This window comes from Larimichthys crocea, chromosome III, assembly GCF_000972845.2.
Source record: "Larimichthys crocea isolate SSNF chromosome III, L_crocea_2.0, whole genome shotgun sequence".
NCBI lineage: Eukaryota > Metazoa > Chordata > Actinopteri > Sciaenidae > Larimichthys > Larimichthys crocea.
Window position 1 is genome coordinate 16,367,185 of NC_040013.1, and position 17,507 is coordinate 16,384,691.

The 17,507-nt window shown below is 39.2% G+C and overlaps 1 protein-coding gene and 1 pseudogene across 1 annotated transcript; one reads left to right on the forward strand and one right to left on the reverse strand.

The window, feature by feature from the left end:
* Positions 1-1,101: 1,101 nt before the first annotated feature.
* mat1a (methionine adenosyltransferase 1A) lies at positions 1,102-8,105 on the reverse strand. The gene is made up of 10 exons (XM_019274841.2): positions 7,773-8,105; positions 5,717-5,794; positions 5,242-5,364; positions 5,050-5,162; positions 4,182-4,325; positions 3,481-3,606; positions 3,311-3,403; positions 3,032-3,214; positions 2,777-2,910; positions 1,102-2,661 (listed from the first exon to the last, which is right to left on the reverse strand). The coding sequence occupies exons 1-10, from the start codon at positions 7,837-7,839 to the stop codon at positions 2,559-2,561; spliced, it is 1,164 nt and encodes a 387-aa protein (XP_019130386.1). The 5' UTR covers positions 7,840-8,105; the 3' UTR covers positions 1,102-2,558.
* Positions 8,106-15,235: 7,130 nt separating this feature from the next.
* On the forward strand, positions 15,236-17,481 carry LOC109140624 (peroxiredoxin-like 2A; annotated as a pseudogene).
* Positions 17,482-17,507: the final 26 nt, after the last annotated feature.

Below are 17,507 nucleotides of genomic sequence, written 5' to 3' on the forward strand. Positions count from 1 at the left end.
TTGCATATGTGTTGCAATCAGAGCTGCTGTGTTGTAGCTCAGCTCGTGTTGTTGTGTACTTGAAAAATAACACTATATATACTATATATATATATATATATATATAATATATATATATATCTATATATATATATATATATCCAGCTCCACATTTTGGCCAAATCTGCTTTTGTTTTACTTCTAAATCTACTAAGACGGTGGAGATACATCATGGAGAGCATTTGAACTCCAGCAGTGATCTTCAGATCGTTCTACATGGCGCCATCTTTGAAGTAAAACTTGGCTTTGTGACACTACTCATCGAATACGTATTATTGTAACCGATCACAGTAAAGATTTGAATGTTACGCCACATGATGGTGCTGCTCGTGCTGCTCTGCAAAGCATTACACAGTTACTAAAACGGTTTATGCATGTTAAAGAATCTATGCATAACTCCCCTGTTCCCAGATGAACCCTACAAAAATGATATATTCTCTCCTCCTCCTCCTCCTCTTTGCACTCAGGAAAACGTTACGACACCAGCTGCATTGTTTGATTCGAAGCAGAATGAACTCTGCTTGCTTCTGCCTTCTGTTGTCTTTGTTTTATGTTCATAAGTTTGTCATGTTTATTTGTTTTGTGTAGTATAGGTGCAATGGTTATAATATACTAGATAGTTTTTTGTTAATCAAGACTCTGTAAAGCTTAAAGAAAAATAAACAACATTCCCGTATAGTTAGCTTGTGAGAATGCTTCTGCTGCTCACACAAACGTGGTTAAATATCTGCAACAAAACATAATTTATTCATGCGTTAGTAGACCATTAGTGAGAGCATTCTGACAAACTAACTAGCTTCTGTCCAGTGAACCTGACAAAAATCTGTTACTCAATTCTCAAATGCAAAATGCTCCCTATGTGCCTTATGTATTATTTTCATAATGAAAACCAAAGAGGTTTAGGTTGTAAATTCTATTTTAATGAAAAGTCATATGATTGTGTATATATGCCTTATTGTTCAACAAATAAAAAAATTAAAAAAAGTTGCGCTTCATGATTTACTTCATGTTCCTTCAGTTTGATTCACCGCATAACATAAAAAAGCCAGACAGCAGTTCATATCTTTAATTCTGTTTATTGTTTAATTATTTACATTTGTCAAGTTCCTCTGCAGACAAATCAACACATTAAATGGAGGAAAAACCTCTCTTACAAAAACGGTGTCGGCTGTAGATGAAAGCACGGGTTGTTAACACTCACCACAAAGTCCTAGAAACCACTACAGACATGAAGTTTTTAAAGTACTGGCCACGCTTCCTCAATCCCATCAGAAGTGTTTGAGAAGAAAAAGTATTCGATTAAATACTTTGTGATTAAGCGATGACGAAAGCGGACTTAAACTTTCCTAAATGCCCTGTGAGAAGTATTTCAATAAACACTCCCTTTATTCCTCTAAATTCATGGGGGCTGCAGTGTAGAGCTGCAGTGTAACTAGTCCAAAATGTTTTGGTTTTTTTTAGATCATCAAGCTCACAGTAAGTAAGAAATTTACTTAATATCTCAAAGACATAGAGAAGATTGATTCAACATAGGTCTATAACGGCAACTCTAAGACATCAGTGGTCCTCGAAATGCTTTAGTCTCAAGAGTGTGCAGCTTAGTAATCCACTGCAAAAAGAGCACAGATTGATTCACAATCAAATCATTTCAGACTTCTAGTTATTTGCTAACATGAGTCACATTTATAGACTCAGTCACAGCAGCAGGCCTGCGGGTAAAAAATAAGACATTTAAAGATAAAACTCTAAAGATAAAAGCCACAGGGGAGAGCTGTGCAGCAAAAAAAAAAAGCAACTTGATATTAAAACAAAGCAGGGCTGAACATAAGACTGCATGGCTATTTTACATTTGATTGATTGTAACATATATTTAACAGAGAAGCACCTGTGCTTTTGTACAGTGATGACCGTAACAGCGCAAACAGCTTCCTGTAGCACCTATTACAAAATAAGACTTTTGACAAGGAATTTTACAGTCATAACAAAAAGATCTTCTAAACCCAAGCCTTTGGTTGAGCTATAATTACACTTCTGGCACTCATATGAAAGTCATGGATGAAATACTTGCAGTTGTCAAGAAGCTACTTTTGAAAATGAAGCACCAAGGTTGTTCCTGTACGTCACACCAGTTACATAAAGGAACATTCACAGCTTTGAGGTAAAACACTCAGCATCTAGTGGTGACAAAGTATTTATCTTCAGAGTATTTCATTTGCTTTGGTGTTCCTTTACGCCACCAGGGAAGATCTTTGGCTAGTGATTGTATATATTTCTAAAAATGATTTGATGTTCTGTGGACTAGAAAAGGATGGGGGAAAGGATTGGTTACTGATCTGACCTCTGCGTTGTCCTTATTATCTGTCCATCAGCTACAACCACCTTTGCATATAATTATCTACTCACCTCTTTAAAGCTGACTTATCCCTAAACTTTGGCTTTAGTTCTTCCTATCTAGCAGTTGTAGCCCACAAAGAGGCGTCTTGTCCAGGTGAGTCAGTCAGGACGAGCGGGTAGAGTATTTAGAAGACAAGCTTTTTGGGCACCTCCCAAGAAAACTCTGGTCGGCCAAAGTGGCCGTATGAGGCTGTCTTCTGGTAGATTGGCCTCTTCAGGTTCAGTTCTCTGGAGAGGTTAGAGAAGAAATGCAATGTCAGAGGTGACAATGGACTGCAAGCACATCACACTGTGTTCTTTTCTATCCGTCTAAAGATACTTTAATCACTTCTACAATGTTTACCTGACAATGACTCCTGGCCGCAGATCAAAGTTCTTGTTGACAATCTGCAGCAGCTCTGACTCTGATTTCTGAGAGGAACCGTAAGTGAACAAGGAGATAGATAGAGGATGGGCCACACCGATAGCATACGACACCTGTAACACACACAGACCGGGAGATGGAAATGTTTTTATCGGCACATGTTTATGCTTCAAACTGGTCATCTACACACAGCCTTAACCATCACAGGGTGAATGAATGAAGCTGGATGCTCACCTGAACCAGAACTCTCCTGCACAGTTTGGCTTTGACCAGAGACTTGGCCACCCAGCGGGCGGCGTAGGCAGCAGAGCGGTCCACCTTTGAGAAGTCTTTCCCAGAGAAAGCTCCACCACCGTGAGCTCCCCATCCTCCATATGTGTCTACAATGATTTTCCTGCCTGTCACACCAGCATCACCCTTTTTGGCAAAAAGAGGGAAAGTTGAGCAAAACATTTGTGGTGACTTTGAAGTTTTATAATCAGATGAAACAAGCAGTTTTTGTGTGGTGGTCACCTGGGGTCCTCCGATGACAAAGCGACCACTAGGCTGGAGGTGGTAGATGGTCTTGTCGTCCAAATATTTAGCAGGAACCACAGCGTTGATCACCTGATAGAATCAATGCAACATTAAACTTCATTTCCTGACAAAAAAAACATCGATTGTGTGTTTTCATGAGGCTCTACCTTCTCCTTGAGCACCCTCTTCTGGTCCTCCAGTGAGATGCAGTCATCATGCTGCACAGAGATCACGATGGTGTGAACTCGCTTGGGGATCACAGCTCCATCCTTCTGTTCATAGTGTACTGTCACCTGTGGGACAGGAAGTCACAAGTTGGTAACGTTATATCCCGCTGCTCTAGTGACCCCAATTTCCCCCCCAGGATGATTAAAGTGTTTTCTTGTGAAGTCACTCAACTAAGACTTTGAATCAATTGCTGTATTTGTAAAAACCTATGATTTATGAAGCTTAGGGAGCTTTGTTTCTGATGTTTCTGACCGGTTAATTACATAGTTACTTTGATAATTCATTAATACATTAATACTCCTTTGATGTAGTAAAAACGTGTTTCAGTCTAATCCGGGATAAATCTAAAGCTCTGTGTTTAAGTACCTAGATGTTCCAATAACCTACATTTGACCTGGAACACAAAGGCACAGCTAGACACCTAAATGTCACAGAGTTGCAGTCAGTGGCTAACTGCCTCTAAATCAGTCAAACGTCTATTATTTCTACACAAAGAGCTTTATCTTAAATACTTAGCAGCCACTGTTGATCCGCTTTTGTCTGCTGGTAACAAAATAAATCTTCTGGATAACATCCAGAGTAGAAACAATAAAGTAATTCACAGAAAAACTTGTGCTGTAATACAATACAAAAACATCACCTGTGTTTTAGAGTCAGGGCGCAGCCAGGGGATGGTGCCATTGCGTCTGAGTTCAGCCATCTTTGAGTTGAGTTTGTGGGCTAAGACGATGGTGAGAGGCATGCACTCCTCTGTCTCATCTGTGGCATAGCCGAACATCAGACCCTGCAGAGCAGAGCAGAGCAGAAAGAGAAAGATGTAAACTGTGCAGGATGACAAAGATCATCAACAGGCAAAATATTGATATGCATAGTACTACAGTGTGGCCTCAGATAGAGCAAGTTACGCTCATGTCATGTGAGACTTACAATATATGAAGTACTGTTTTGAGGTAATTGCACTTAAATGTTATGTTAATTCATACTTCTTCACTACACTGCATCTCTTCAGTAATTAGAGTTACTCTAGCTGCTTCACAGATTTTACATTAAAAAAAACATGATACATTTGAAACTCACTGTTAAAGAGAAAACCTTTTTATATAAAATGATCGAATATTTCACTAAAATGTAAAAAATAAGTACATATTTGTGTAGCAGAAGTTATTTTACAACTCTCAGTAATTATCTCACCACCCCTCAGATTTATCAAGTGAACCTTTCGAAGTTGACCCCTAGATTACAAGACCAAACTACCAAAACTATATATAAAGCAGTTTAGTTTAATTAGCACCGCCTCGAGAGGCTATAGCAGTAAAATGTGAGCTTGCTGCTTGCCTCATTAATAATGATTAGCTGCATGATTGAGGTTTTATAAATAAAAACACCAAACATTGTCTCAATTCTTTTACAGGGTCAAACAAACTGTGATATTTGCCTTCTGTCACTGTCACCCAGCCTCTGAGTCATGAGGACCCAAAAGATACACTGTCCTGTTACAACAGTCCTACCTGGTCTCCTGCTCCAATGTCCTCCTCCTGTCTGTCAATGTGGACCCCCTGAGCAATGTCTGGACTTTGCTGCTCCAGAGCGACCAGCACATTACACGTCTTGTAGTCAAAACCTACAGGAAAAAAAAGCAAATGAGAAATACACAGAGCACACATTATCTCTTTTTGTTAATTTCCATGTTATTCTCTCACCTTTGTCGGAGTTGTCGTAGCCGATGTGTTTGATGGCCTCCCTCACTACCTTCTGGTAGTCCACATTGGCCCGAGATGTGATCTCTCCACAGAGCAACACCATGCCAGTCTTACAAACTGTCTCTGTCAATAAAATCAACACAATTCCAAACTTTTAGACTACTTTTAGACTTTGATCACTTGGAAAAATAGCTGCTGCAACAACATGACAGGCCTGATTGCCGTTATCAGCAAGTTCACAAGGTTGCAGTCGCATGTGGACATCTTGTGATATTCAGAGGTCAATACTGAAATACAATAAATAATCTCGACAATGCAGATGACTTCCAGGTGAGATTCAGGTCAGTGGGTCAGTTCGTTTATATTCAGCAATGACCACAGGTTGCCCTTTGACTTCAGAGAACATAAAAAACAAGTTATAGATATTGAGGTGACTCTCTCTCTCTCCATGTTTCAATATATGACATAAACTCACCACAGGCCACTTTGGCATCTGGGTCCTCTTTCAGGTGAGCATCCAGGACAGCATCACTGATCTGGTCACAGATCTTGTCTGCAAAAAAGCATTAAGCAAGCATTTAGGCCTGTTTATTTAAGATATGTGACATTTTGAGGCTGTGTTTGAAGGAAAAACATTTGAATGTAGGTTTTGCATAAGTTTAAAAAACATTTCGCCAATATTCCAAACAGGAAGAGTGTTGGATTTTAGTTGCATCAGTTGGATTTGAGTGCAGCAGCAGCAAAATGCTTCACAAGCTACTCCATTCATCTCTCTGTATCCGTGCTGAAGCAATGCAACACACAGGTTACATCAGAAACAACATCAACATGCGGTTGCATTGGCTCAACACAACACTGATAACCCCAAAATGTAGTTTTAACACAGAGATGTGGAGAAATAAAATCATTAGTTCATGTTTTTTTCCACGTTTACTGCAGACAGGTGTAGAAGCACAGATCTTTGCGGCAGGTACACCTCTGATCCCACTATCTGTGGGAACAGCCCGGCCCTCGAGGTTTGTTATGAAATCATAACATGTGCAGCCTTTTACTGAGGCCACACGCCTCTGTGAATGTACAAAAGTGTACGGAAAATCTTAACACCATGAATTTTATCAGCAACTTTGTCTTATTTAAGAGGACTCACACTGCATGCTATTTTGAAGGACTGTTTGAAAGTGTTAATTTTGGATTCATACCAAAATTAGCCATTTAGATTATTATTATCACGTATTTATTTAATTACTTCTTCTTTGGTTTTCCAATGTTTGGATTTTTCTTCTTTTTTATGAATGTAATTTTAATACTTTAATTAAGTAATGTCTACTCGATGATCCACGGAGTGAGATATGATAGCTATCTCTGAAAAGATGTACTTTTTATACAGCTCTTTATCAGATCTTTTCTTTAATGCTGTGTCATTTCTTCAAACTATGTGGTTTTACATAATACTTCACGTTCTGTGAAGCTTCGTAACTGGTTTACTCTGCCGCGTGTATTGATTCATCATAGGGGACTTTGTTAGGTTACACTGTATATTAGTTAAAGGATTACAACACAGTGACGGGGGTGCATGTGTGTGTGGGGAGGGGGGTTTCAAGGCAGCAGTGTGCATATTGAACTTTTATCATTAGAGTGGACATAATGTCATCCTATTTAGCAATTATCAGCAGTATATAGTATTTAATAAATGGTTTATAACTCATTATAATGTTGTTGTACACAGCTACAAAGACATTTTTAGTACTTGTCAGTGATTATAACTTCTTCTCTGAAGACATATTTTATATTATTACAACTGTGTTTTACAATATTGTCATTAATTTTACACCAGCTTCCATTTCTGGGTGCCCACAGGTGAATAAACACTTTACAACTACACTATAGAGTGTACTAAGCAAATTGCATGGTTGTATATACTGCTTATAAATGCTAACTATTGCCAACATTTTGTTAATTGGATTTCACTTAAGTTTCACTTTAATTAGGATAAAGCTGAAAGACAAGTTGTCGATTGGCTTGTAAATGATTACTGATTGCTTGATGATTATCCATATTTTGCATGCCAGTTGTATCCCAGAGCCTGCATTCAACAAGATGACTTATAAATCGCATTTGTTGGGTCGTTTTCCTTCAGTGTGCAACCTTACACCAGTCTGTCACACATACACACATACACCATCCAGAAGTGAGAGTGAGAGTAAGGGGCAGTAAACACATGTTGCTCTGAATGGAATACCAGCCATGCTTGTAGAGTAAATGCGTAGCACTGTGGAGTTATTTTTGACATACAGACACACATGGATAGAGTTTATTCATGTGCATGTCTGATTTTCTGCAATATAAAAACTAGAGATATACTACTAAGTAAAAAAGAAATGTTTAAAAATGTTCTAATTTCTCTGCGTATAGATAAGAAAAAGTTGAATATAAATTGTTGATTTTTTTTGGTTTGTGTAAATAGATTGTGAAATATCTTACACTTAATTTTCAGCGTGACTTCCTGTAGCTAAAGCTGATTGAAGACTCACCTGGATGTCCCTCTCCTACGGACTCAGACGTGAACATGAAAGAGCCATCGTCCAGCAGATCACTCATTTTTTCTACAGGGTCAGGTACTCGGTGAGACTCTCAGGGGAATAACGGTTCTTCAGTTCCCAACAACAAGCAGTCCAGAGAGATCTGAAGGCTGCTTTATATTCCTGCTGGTTCTCTTTAAGAGAGAAATGAAGAAAGGGAGGCCAACAGCCCTGCAGCCAATACAGAGTCTATCCTACAAAACTCCACATGGCCCAATATATATGGCTAAGAGAACACACACACACAAACACACGCACGCACACACACTCCCTGTTCCACACACACTCCTACACACACACACACACACACACACACACACACACACACATGTCATGTGAATCCATGGGACAGTCCATTCCATTTCACGGGGGAGTGGATGATGGGAGGGCATTTCAGTTTGTGGAAACTGCTTGTTAACCCCTTGTGTACAGTGTGATGCCTGAGTGTGTGTTTGTAGTCATCGCCTCTGTTTTGACGGCTCTGCTTTAGAGCTTGATGTGTCTTGAGCGGGCAGCAGGAACATCTTTAATGAGGGTTACCCTCACCCCCGTCACACCGGTGGGACAGCTCCGTCTGCTGGGACAGAGCCAGGCCAGGCTGAGGCAACCTATGGACAAAGGGAGAGAGAAAGAGGTAGCTGCTGTCAACTGTGAAAGTGATGCAATTACTCTTGTTTACATCGTGTAGTTTGTTCAACAGTGTTGAAAGAACACAAAGTAAATGCTGTTAATGATTAGAAATGAATCACAATAATGACATGTGAATTTTTGGACGCACATTACAGTAAACTGGAGTGGTTAAATACTGTCTGAAAGTAATTGTATGTCCATTTAATACTTTAATTTAAACTCAAACTTTATTTCAGAGGAAAATATTGTACTTTTTAATCCACAACATTAATATGACAACTATAGTTACTAGTTACTTTTTATTTTTTATGTATTATAAAGAAATATAATGAGTTGTTATATATTAAACTACCCATAAGTACAGAATAGTTCAATCGAACTCCTCTCTGTGCAGAAAAATGTTTCTTCATTCATAATAATCTAATCCAGTGTGTCAGAAGTTAAAACACAGTCAGCTGTTCAACTACACAGGAGTCAGACTCACTCGTAGTGAAATGATTATTTATTGTTGACTTTTGTTGAATCTTGAACAGAACCAGAGCTCATTTGGTGAAAAGATCACACTTCTGATTTCTTCCTAATATTTTCTGTTTGGAGGTGCAGTCTTTTTGAACCGCATCATTTTATCTCCACTAATTAAGTTGCCATCACATTCTAGCTCATAATTAATCATGGATATGTGTTTGCTACACACTACCTGCCTGAATGCATGAATTTACAATGTAGTACTGCTTCTTTTATTGAATACTCCTCCACCCCTGTGTGTATTTTGTTTTTATTACAGACAAACACAAATGATGTAAAACATAGAATTGCTCATGCAGCAGTAGTGCAATAAACTACTGAAGTGTTATTGTAACAATCTGTGGTGGAGGAAATATTCAGATCCTTATTTCAAATAAAAGAAACAATATCACAACATAAAATACTCCATTACAAGTGAGAGAGAGATAGACTTTAATGATTCCACACCGGGGGAAATTCATTTGTCACAGCATCTCGTATACAAGGTCATGCTGAAGTCATGCTGGTGTTGGAATGAAGGACCTGTGGTAGTGCTCCTTCTTACATGGTGGGAGTAGCAACCTGACATGCCTATAAAAAAGATTTATTTAGGTACAGAAGAAAGAATGTTAAGGGAGTCTTTATGCAGAATACGTAAACGTTATATTTTTGGGTGGTTATTATTAGGTATTAATGTGTGTGCAGCTTTTCATTGTTGCTTATTTGCACCACTTAATGCACTATGAACTGATCATATGTTTAGTCAGTGTCATTTTACTTAAGTAAAAGTAGAAATATGTAAAAGTACTGAATTCAAATTTATATTTTCAAAGGGTTTTATCAGCAACATGCACTTGAAGTATCAAAAGTAAAAGTACTCACTATAAAAATGACCTCAGCCAAGATGTATTATAATAGAATATTGGATTATTAGTCTTGATGAATTAAGGTGTATTTAGATTTTTAATGTTAGCTGGTTGAGCTGGAGCAAAATGTTAACTCCTTTATACAGAACCGATTGTTTCATCTTTAACAATGCATCATATTTCATAAACTAATTAACCAAACAATGTAGCAGAGTAGGATAAAATGGAAATAATCAAGTAAAGTGTCTTAAAACTGTAACGGACTTTCAATCATTGTGTTTTGTTTTTGCAATCTCTACCTACGGACATAAAATATTTCCCTGTGTGGTGGAGTATAAGTGTAAAGTAACATAAAAAGAAAATAAAAGTATTTCAAATTTGTACTTTAGTGCAGTACTACATAATTAGTTACTTTCCATCACTGTCGGTAATTAAGTTTAGAGCAGACATTCACCTGTTGTCTAAATCTTTACCATCGAAGAACCTGCCTGAGGCTCTTGTCTCTGTACACAACTGCAGAAAATATCCAGCCATTTCCTGAGAGAAGATCAAATAATGAAGATGTGTCTCAGAGATATCTCATGGCCTTTCAGGTGACTCAATGTGCCTGTGTTTTTGTAGACAACCAGGGACTGCGTAGACTGTGCAAAAGCGTACTGTAGCATACTGTATGTGCATGCACAAACCTACACCTGGAAAAACAATAGGACTGTCAACGTCACACACACAGACTTTAGTACCTTTTCATATGGGGTACAAGCTCTGCAGACAGTTAGACGTAAACAAATCTCTCTTTATTCTAGCATAAACGGCACAGAGGGACAAACCATTTCTCTGCATCTTTCTCTCTCTCATCTGGCTCTAATTTCAGCTGGCCTCATGAAATGAGAGGAGAATTTTAACTACATCTCAGTAGCAAATAAAATTCTCTTCCTCGCTGCTTTAAGCCTCATTTAAAGCAGATTTGACCAGAAAAAACACAATGTACATTAACCAAAGAACCAATGTCAGCAGCGGCTGTATGACCTTTTTTCTTCTTCATTTTACAGAAAGTCTAGAAATGACTTGAATTTTGAGATAGCGTGTACCCTTCACTGGTCAGAGTACTCGTTTACAACGGTTTACTTGTTGTTTGTGTAATTGCAGGACTTTAGTGGCCCTTTGGTAGATGTAACATGTTTTCTTAAGACCGTTACAGTTCACTTTATGAATAAACCACATTATAAGATTTTAAAAAACAATTGTTATATATTACACACATTTCTGGCTGAATTGCAGGTCATGCAGGACATTATGACTTCACACATGTCATGCAGTAATTTAATGTTTGTGTCGTTAATAGGAATAGGTGATAATTAGAAACAGACGTTAACATAAAAAAATAAAACTTAAGTAACAAGCTGACCTAATCTTACCCCAGGCCAGCAGAATCAAACCTGGATAAACATGAGCTGCATGCTGGGTGTGATATATAAGCTGATGAGGGGCAAAAAAAGAGTATCTATTACTAAGTAGCCATTTTAAGATTACTCAAGCTCAGAACTCTTATAAATACCCACCCAGCCTACCCCAGATAAACTGTTTCATTCATACTAGGAAACTATCTAGCAACTAGAGAAGTCAAAGCAGTAACCTAAAAGTAATGGATTAATAGTTTAAGTTTCATTATTAGGTAAAATAGTTAAGAATAAGTAAAAAAAAGTAATGAATAAACAGTGGAGCATAAAGTATGAAATGAACAGCGTGTAGTGCAGAACTGGGACACAGCCAGTGTGTAAAGGTAGAGAGAGGTCAGAGGTAGGAGACAGTGAAATGTAACAGACATGGACTGGATGAAACTAGAGAAGGCACGACTGTCCTGTTCGATGGCAAAGAGAGCAGAAAGGTGTGCGACCTCTAGATGGTACACCTTTGTTTGTTTTGGCCTGACTAGAGTCTGCCAGGATGCAAACAACACTCAAGACACCACACTTGCTAGTGTGGTGCACACGTGAACGTTATCTGACAAAGACTAATTTCTCTCCGAGCTTGTGTGGTCTGCCTCCAAACACTTGTTAATGACTGACCAGGCGGAGGGATTTTTTTTTTCAACTCTAACAAGATCACTCTGGTTACGCTGAAAGATAACGGCTATCAGAGTTTTGGCGACGTGTCAGCACGAAACATGAAACGTGAAGAGGATGAATGTGTGCTGGGAACTATACTTAAACTTAAAAGGGTTTTTGTGGGCAAGTTTTTCCTCACTCGAACCGAGGGTCTAAGGACAGAGGGTGTCACTCCCTGTACAGATTGTAAAGCCCTCTGAGGCAAATGTACTTTGTGACTTTGGGCTATACAAATAAAATTGATTTGATTTGATTTGATAGATTAATGCAAAATAATATAATCCAGATAATACTAGGAAATTCAAAGTGTCAATTTGCTGGCCTTAAAAGACATAAAGTCTCTTGAGGTGAAATATCTGAACTCTCTGTGCACTTGTTATGCATAGAGATCAGACTGTCAGGAACCAAACCTTGAGCTTCTTTTTTCAAACCATGAATTTAAATAGATCATGTTTCAACCCCAGCTGGATCGCTGTCCAGTCAATGGATGTATTCAAACAGATTTTAGGGTTGTTCGTACTATTTATTCGGCCCATAAAACAAGCAAGGATGCAAGGATTCTCAATCAAATGATTTATAATAAAAGAACAAGCTCTGTGCCTCTTTTTAAATTAAACTACACAACAGTTAAAGAGGGAAATAAGTGTATTTATGAAACCAACTTTGGTCACTCTCTAGATTAAAGTTCGAATCATTCAGCATTGAGCTGCTGAGCCCCTCAGATGATGAAGAGTAAAATGATAAAGCCCTAATGAACTTTGTGTTGATGCAAGTTTGTTTCAAATCTTCATCTAGTTGTTTAACAACTAGAGCGAGCTTAACTGACGGTCATCAGAGGTGCACAGAAGTGTCAGAGGGCTGCTTTAATTTGAACGCACACTGCTTACGTCGACACTTTTAATGACATAATAATGTGCAGTTGAAAAAAGCAAACAGACATTGTACATCCGCCTTTAAATATCATAATTCCGATAATAGACTCTAAGAAAGAAACACTGTGGCTGAACCACTCTCTAATCTGACACATAACAGAGTCTCCTCCTTCTGTCTTATTGGCTGCATGAAATGTGTGTCATACTGCCTCTGTTACGTTTCAGTTTAACAGCTGGGTCAGGGTTTTGGGGTCACTTTGGGGGTTTGAGAGTCAGTCAGCTTGAAACTTGACAGAACAGGTTGAGATAAATGAACCCAGGTCGCCTCCAGAGGGGCTGTTAACACCTGTTTGTCTTTCCCCTGGTTCAAGGACGAACAGTTAATATCCACAGTCCATCCCTCTGTGTGCCGAGCCCGCCTGGTTGCCATCCAGTTTCATCTGGAAGGCAGTCAGAATAAGTTGGTTCCTTCCAGTCAGGAACTTTTATGACACGGCTGAGAGATTGTGGAGTGATTAGCATGTACAACTTGTTATATAAGGAATTATATATGTTAAACTATATGTTTATTGATATTTCTGTTTTTGTTCTTCTATGTTTTTACAGCTTTGGTTGGCTGTGTTATGGTTTATTTCTTACTGTGTTGATTTTTTGGCTTCTTGTTTTGAATGTTTGGCCTGAAAACAAACTAATTTCACTGTGAAGTTAGTTTGTTTTCAGGCCAAACATTTGGCAGGATTTTGGTATTATATTAAAAATGATCAATTTTCTTCACACAGAGTTTTTTAAAGTTCACTCAAAGAAAGCATTGGAAGACTATCTGCCATCAGCGGATCTCTTTACTACAGCCCACTTTGCTCTCTGATTGGCTTCACTCGCACGGGAGGTGGGGTGCAAATCTTCAGCTGCGATTGGCTGTCGATGCCTCACACTCCCCACTAGAGCTGTTTGCATGAGTGTGTGTAACAAGAATAACAGCAGCAAAACAGTCTGACCAACCCAAGACCTCATTTGAACCTTATAGATGAGGTTTTTTTTCATTGTTATGTGTCATTTTTGAATAGTATATTTACCAGTTTCAGCGTATTTTAACACAAATGACTGATTATCTGAGCAAAAGCTTTACTTTCACATATAACTTGTTGTTTAGTAATGACCTGAAATGACTCACACATACATACACACACACAGCTCAGCATATGGCAGAGCACAACAGCCAGAGGGAGTGCAGCAGCTGGACCCATCGAGTGTCATCCTATCCCATTTCTACTCCAGCGCCGGCCCATTTTGGACCCTCAGCAGATTCCTCTCTGAAGCTTCTGGGTGAAATATAACCATACAGGGTGTTTGAGTCAACAGAACTCAGTTTTTATCAATGGTTGATAAAAACCATTGATAAAGTCCATAGTCCATAGGATCAATGGCTCCTTCCATAATGCCGCTATCTCCACAGGAGGTGGTTGTAAAATGTCCATAAAATAGAGACCGGATGTTTCTGAAGATGGACATAGATCTATATAAAGCACTGCGATCCTGGCACAGTCTGTCTTCTTAGATCATGGATGGATTGCACCCCTATACCTTTTAAAACAAGTGTAACAACCTGTGCACTCCAGGGAAACCAACCATCATGACCTGATGAAGACGATAGAGAGAGTCATCCTGGACCACCTCAAACCTCTGGTGAGCCTAAATCTAGACCACCTAAAAAGGGGGGTGATAAAGTCATCTGACTACTACACAGATACTTCTCATACCTGGAAAACATTGGAGACACTGTTCATGATCATGTTTTTTGTAACTTTTCTAGTGCTTTCAACACAATGCAGCCATCACTGCTATGGAGGAAGCTAGAAGTGGCTGGAGTTGACCGGCACCCAGCTGCGTGGACTATCAACTACCTCGACAACAGACCACAGTATGTATGACTATGTGTCTGATGTGGTGATTTACAGCACAGGGGCCTCAGAGGGCCTCTTCAGCCTGTACACCTCAGACTTCAGACACAACACCGACAGCTGTCACCTCCAGAAGTCCTCTGATGATACAGCCATCGCAAATCTCAGTGGGTAAGTTATATAAAAAACAATTAATCATTTAACTGATATAAGAATTGCCAGATTAAATAATAATGACATCAAATCAGCCACTCACTGATGCTGTGTCTGCTCTGTAGGGTCACCAACCTCCTGCAGGGGGCGGTCTTGCTCTGAGAGTGTGAGCCCAGGGCCTCTGCAGCTACTTTGGCACTGACCTGCAGAAACAATGAGACAAAGACATTTTTGTGCACTCCACTGACACATTTATTAAGACACTCAGGTGGTGTTCATTAACTTTATTAACTTATTATAAAAAGATCAGAAGAGGCTGAAGAGTTGTGTTTTTTTGTGATCATTAAACCTACATTTGCAATTCATTATATTTATGGATGTTAGCAGCTTGAACATAATCAAGGCAATGTTATGAAAAAAATATTAAAAATGCTGTTACACTACGTGGGTAGCATTGCACTTTAATGGGAGCTCCACTCTGCACCATGCTGAACCTGGTACTGAGGATTCAGCTCAACGTGAGCCTTGTTTCCCAGCAGTCTTTGAGGAATTCCTGTTACGGTCACATAAGCAAGGCTTTCACTGCGATTGGACTGATTGACTAGAGGGCTTAAGGGTCTGTGGAAAACATCAGATTCCTCCACATTAGCAGCAAGGCACAGTCTGGTGAGTATCACCTTTTTCCACTTTTTGTCGACACATTGTACATTAACAAATGTTAAGTGTTAAGCTACTGGAGACTTTACTGCTTTGTCTTTTTATTGTTTTATTGCTTTTGTTAATTTGAGGAATTTGTGCACGTTGTTAATCCAGTCAAATTCTGAATGAGTGTGTAGTGGTCACATGTAACAGTATAGTCTTGCTCTCTGAACAATAACACAAAATCTTTGTGTTTGGGGATCTAAAAAGACAAATGTTGATCACAGTACATCGATTAGATAAAGAAATTACAAGCCAAGCATGAGTGCACCTGTTTCTCTCAAAGACTTGGTGATAGCCATGCTAAACTGAGCTGACTGGTGAGAAATAAACAAAGTTCCTGAAGCAGGAACATATTTTAAGTTCATATTTTTTTCTCTGTCAGTGGAGTTCAGGGTCATGGTGACTGTGACTGCAGTCCTAAAGACTGTGAGCCTGCTTGTTGCAGAGTTCATCAGCAACATCACAGACTGGTTCCAGACGAAGCCAGCATGGGCCAACCTAGAAGTGCTGGAGGCCACAGAACTGAAGACCACTGGAGGCGGTGAGTCAGAAACAAGCAGGATCTACTCAGACATGCTAAATTCTAAAGTCTTTTTAGTTCTTCCATGTAAATGCAATCCAACTTTTGGTGTCTGAGATTATGTATTATGTATGAAAGCATCAATCCACAAATTCCTAGCTGTCCAAAGCAATGACGAAGAAGAAGAGCGAGCGACATTTAGGTTCAATAATGCTCTTCTGTGTCTTTCAGTCCATGAGCGACACAAAGCAAAAACTCTGTGGGAGAAGACTGGAGCTGTGATTATGGTTGTACGGCGACCTGGATGATTATTGTGCAGAGAGGTAAGAAAAGACATGCCTGTATATGTAACTCTGCAGTCACTTGACTAGTTCATCCATGCTATTTATTCTCTTTATCTTCTCCAGGAGGCTGCTGAGCTGTCCTCTCTACAGTCCCAGCTGCAGGACCTTGAGGTTCCTCTGTTTGCCGTGGTCAAAGAAAACCTTGGCAAGGAGCTGGACTGCTTCAAGAAGTACTTCTCTGGAAAGGTCTATGTGGATCACAAGGTCTGCTTTGGCAAAAACCCTTTCCTTACACATGGCTTTAAAACATTAAAACAAGGAGGGTTGTTGTGTAATTTAAGACAATAAGCTGATTTTCCTCGATTATCCTCGTAGAGAAATTTCTACGGCCCTCAAGAGAGGTGGATGTTTCTCTCCATGGTCCTGCGTATTGGTGTGTGGAGGAATCTCTGGCGAGCGTACCGGAAAGGCTTTAGGGGAAACTTTAGAGGTGAAGGATTTGTCCTGGGTGGAGTCTTTGTCATTGGGCCTGGAGATCAGGTAGGTAGTAACTTACATTATAAAAACATTTATTAGACATGTATGTGGATGTTTTAAAGATTTATGTTATGTTTCCTGCAGGGCATTTTACTGGAGCACCGTGAGAAGGAGTTTGGGGACAAAGTGAATATGTTGGCTTTACTGACGACAGCCCGCAAAATGCACGACGACAAAGCAAGATAGACCTCAAAATGTGAATGAATGGACTATTTGTTATCGTGGCATTATGTAATAATGTCTTTTCTCCACCACAACACAGCCTCTAACATGCTGTACTCGCACTGCATTTCACTTTTTGCTGGCATGTTATGTAATGCAACACTCAGACTAACTCTTTGTTAACCCACTGTCTGCCTTTTTCAGTCTTAGTTATGTGCTGTTTTTTTGTTGTGTGTGTTTTAATGAAGACATGTCTCTAAACTCTGCAGAGGGGACAACTCTGATGCTTGCACACAAATAAATCAACACTTTGAACAAAGACAGTTTAAAGCCTGACATGAAGGAAAATGAACAGTCTCTGAGTGCTAAATAAACCAATAAAGCAGCCGTGCTCACAGAAACACTGGCTGCTTATTTACCTCTCTGTGTGGTTTCTTTTGCTCTTGTCTTGATG

What these genes read in the sequence shown, in the direction of transcription:
- mat1a (XM_019274841.2), bottom strand. Translation starts at nt 7,839, where the DNA reads ATGAGTGATCTGCTGGACGATGGCTCTTTCATGTTCACGTCTGAGTCC. An exon ending in GCCCTGACTCTAAAACACAG is followed by an intron (nt 3,607 to 4,181) that starts GTGATGTTTTTG and finishes CCTGTCCCACAG; the next exon opens with GTGACAGTACACTATGAACA. An exon ending in GCAGGAGAGTTCTGGTTCAG is followed by an intron (nt 2,911 to 3,031) that starts GTGAGCATCCAG and finishes TGTGTGTTACAG; the next exon opens with GTGTCGTATGCTATCGGTGT.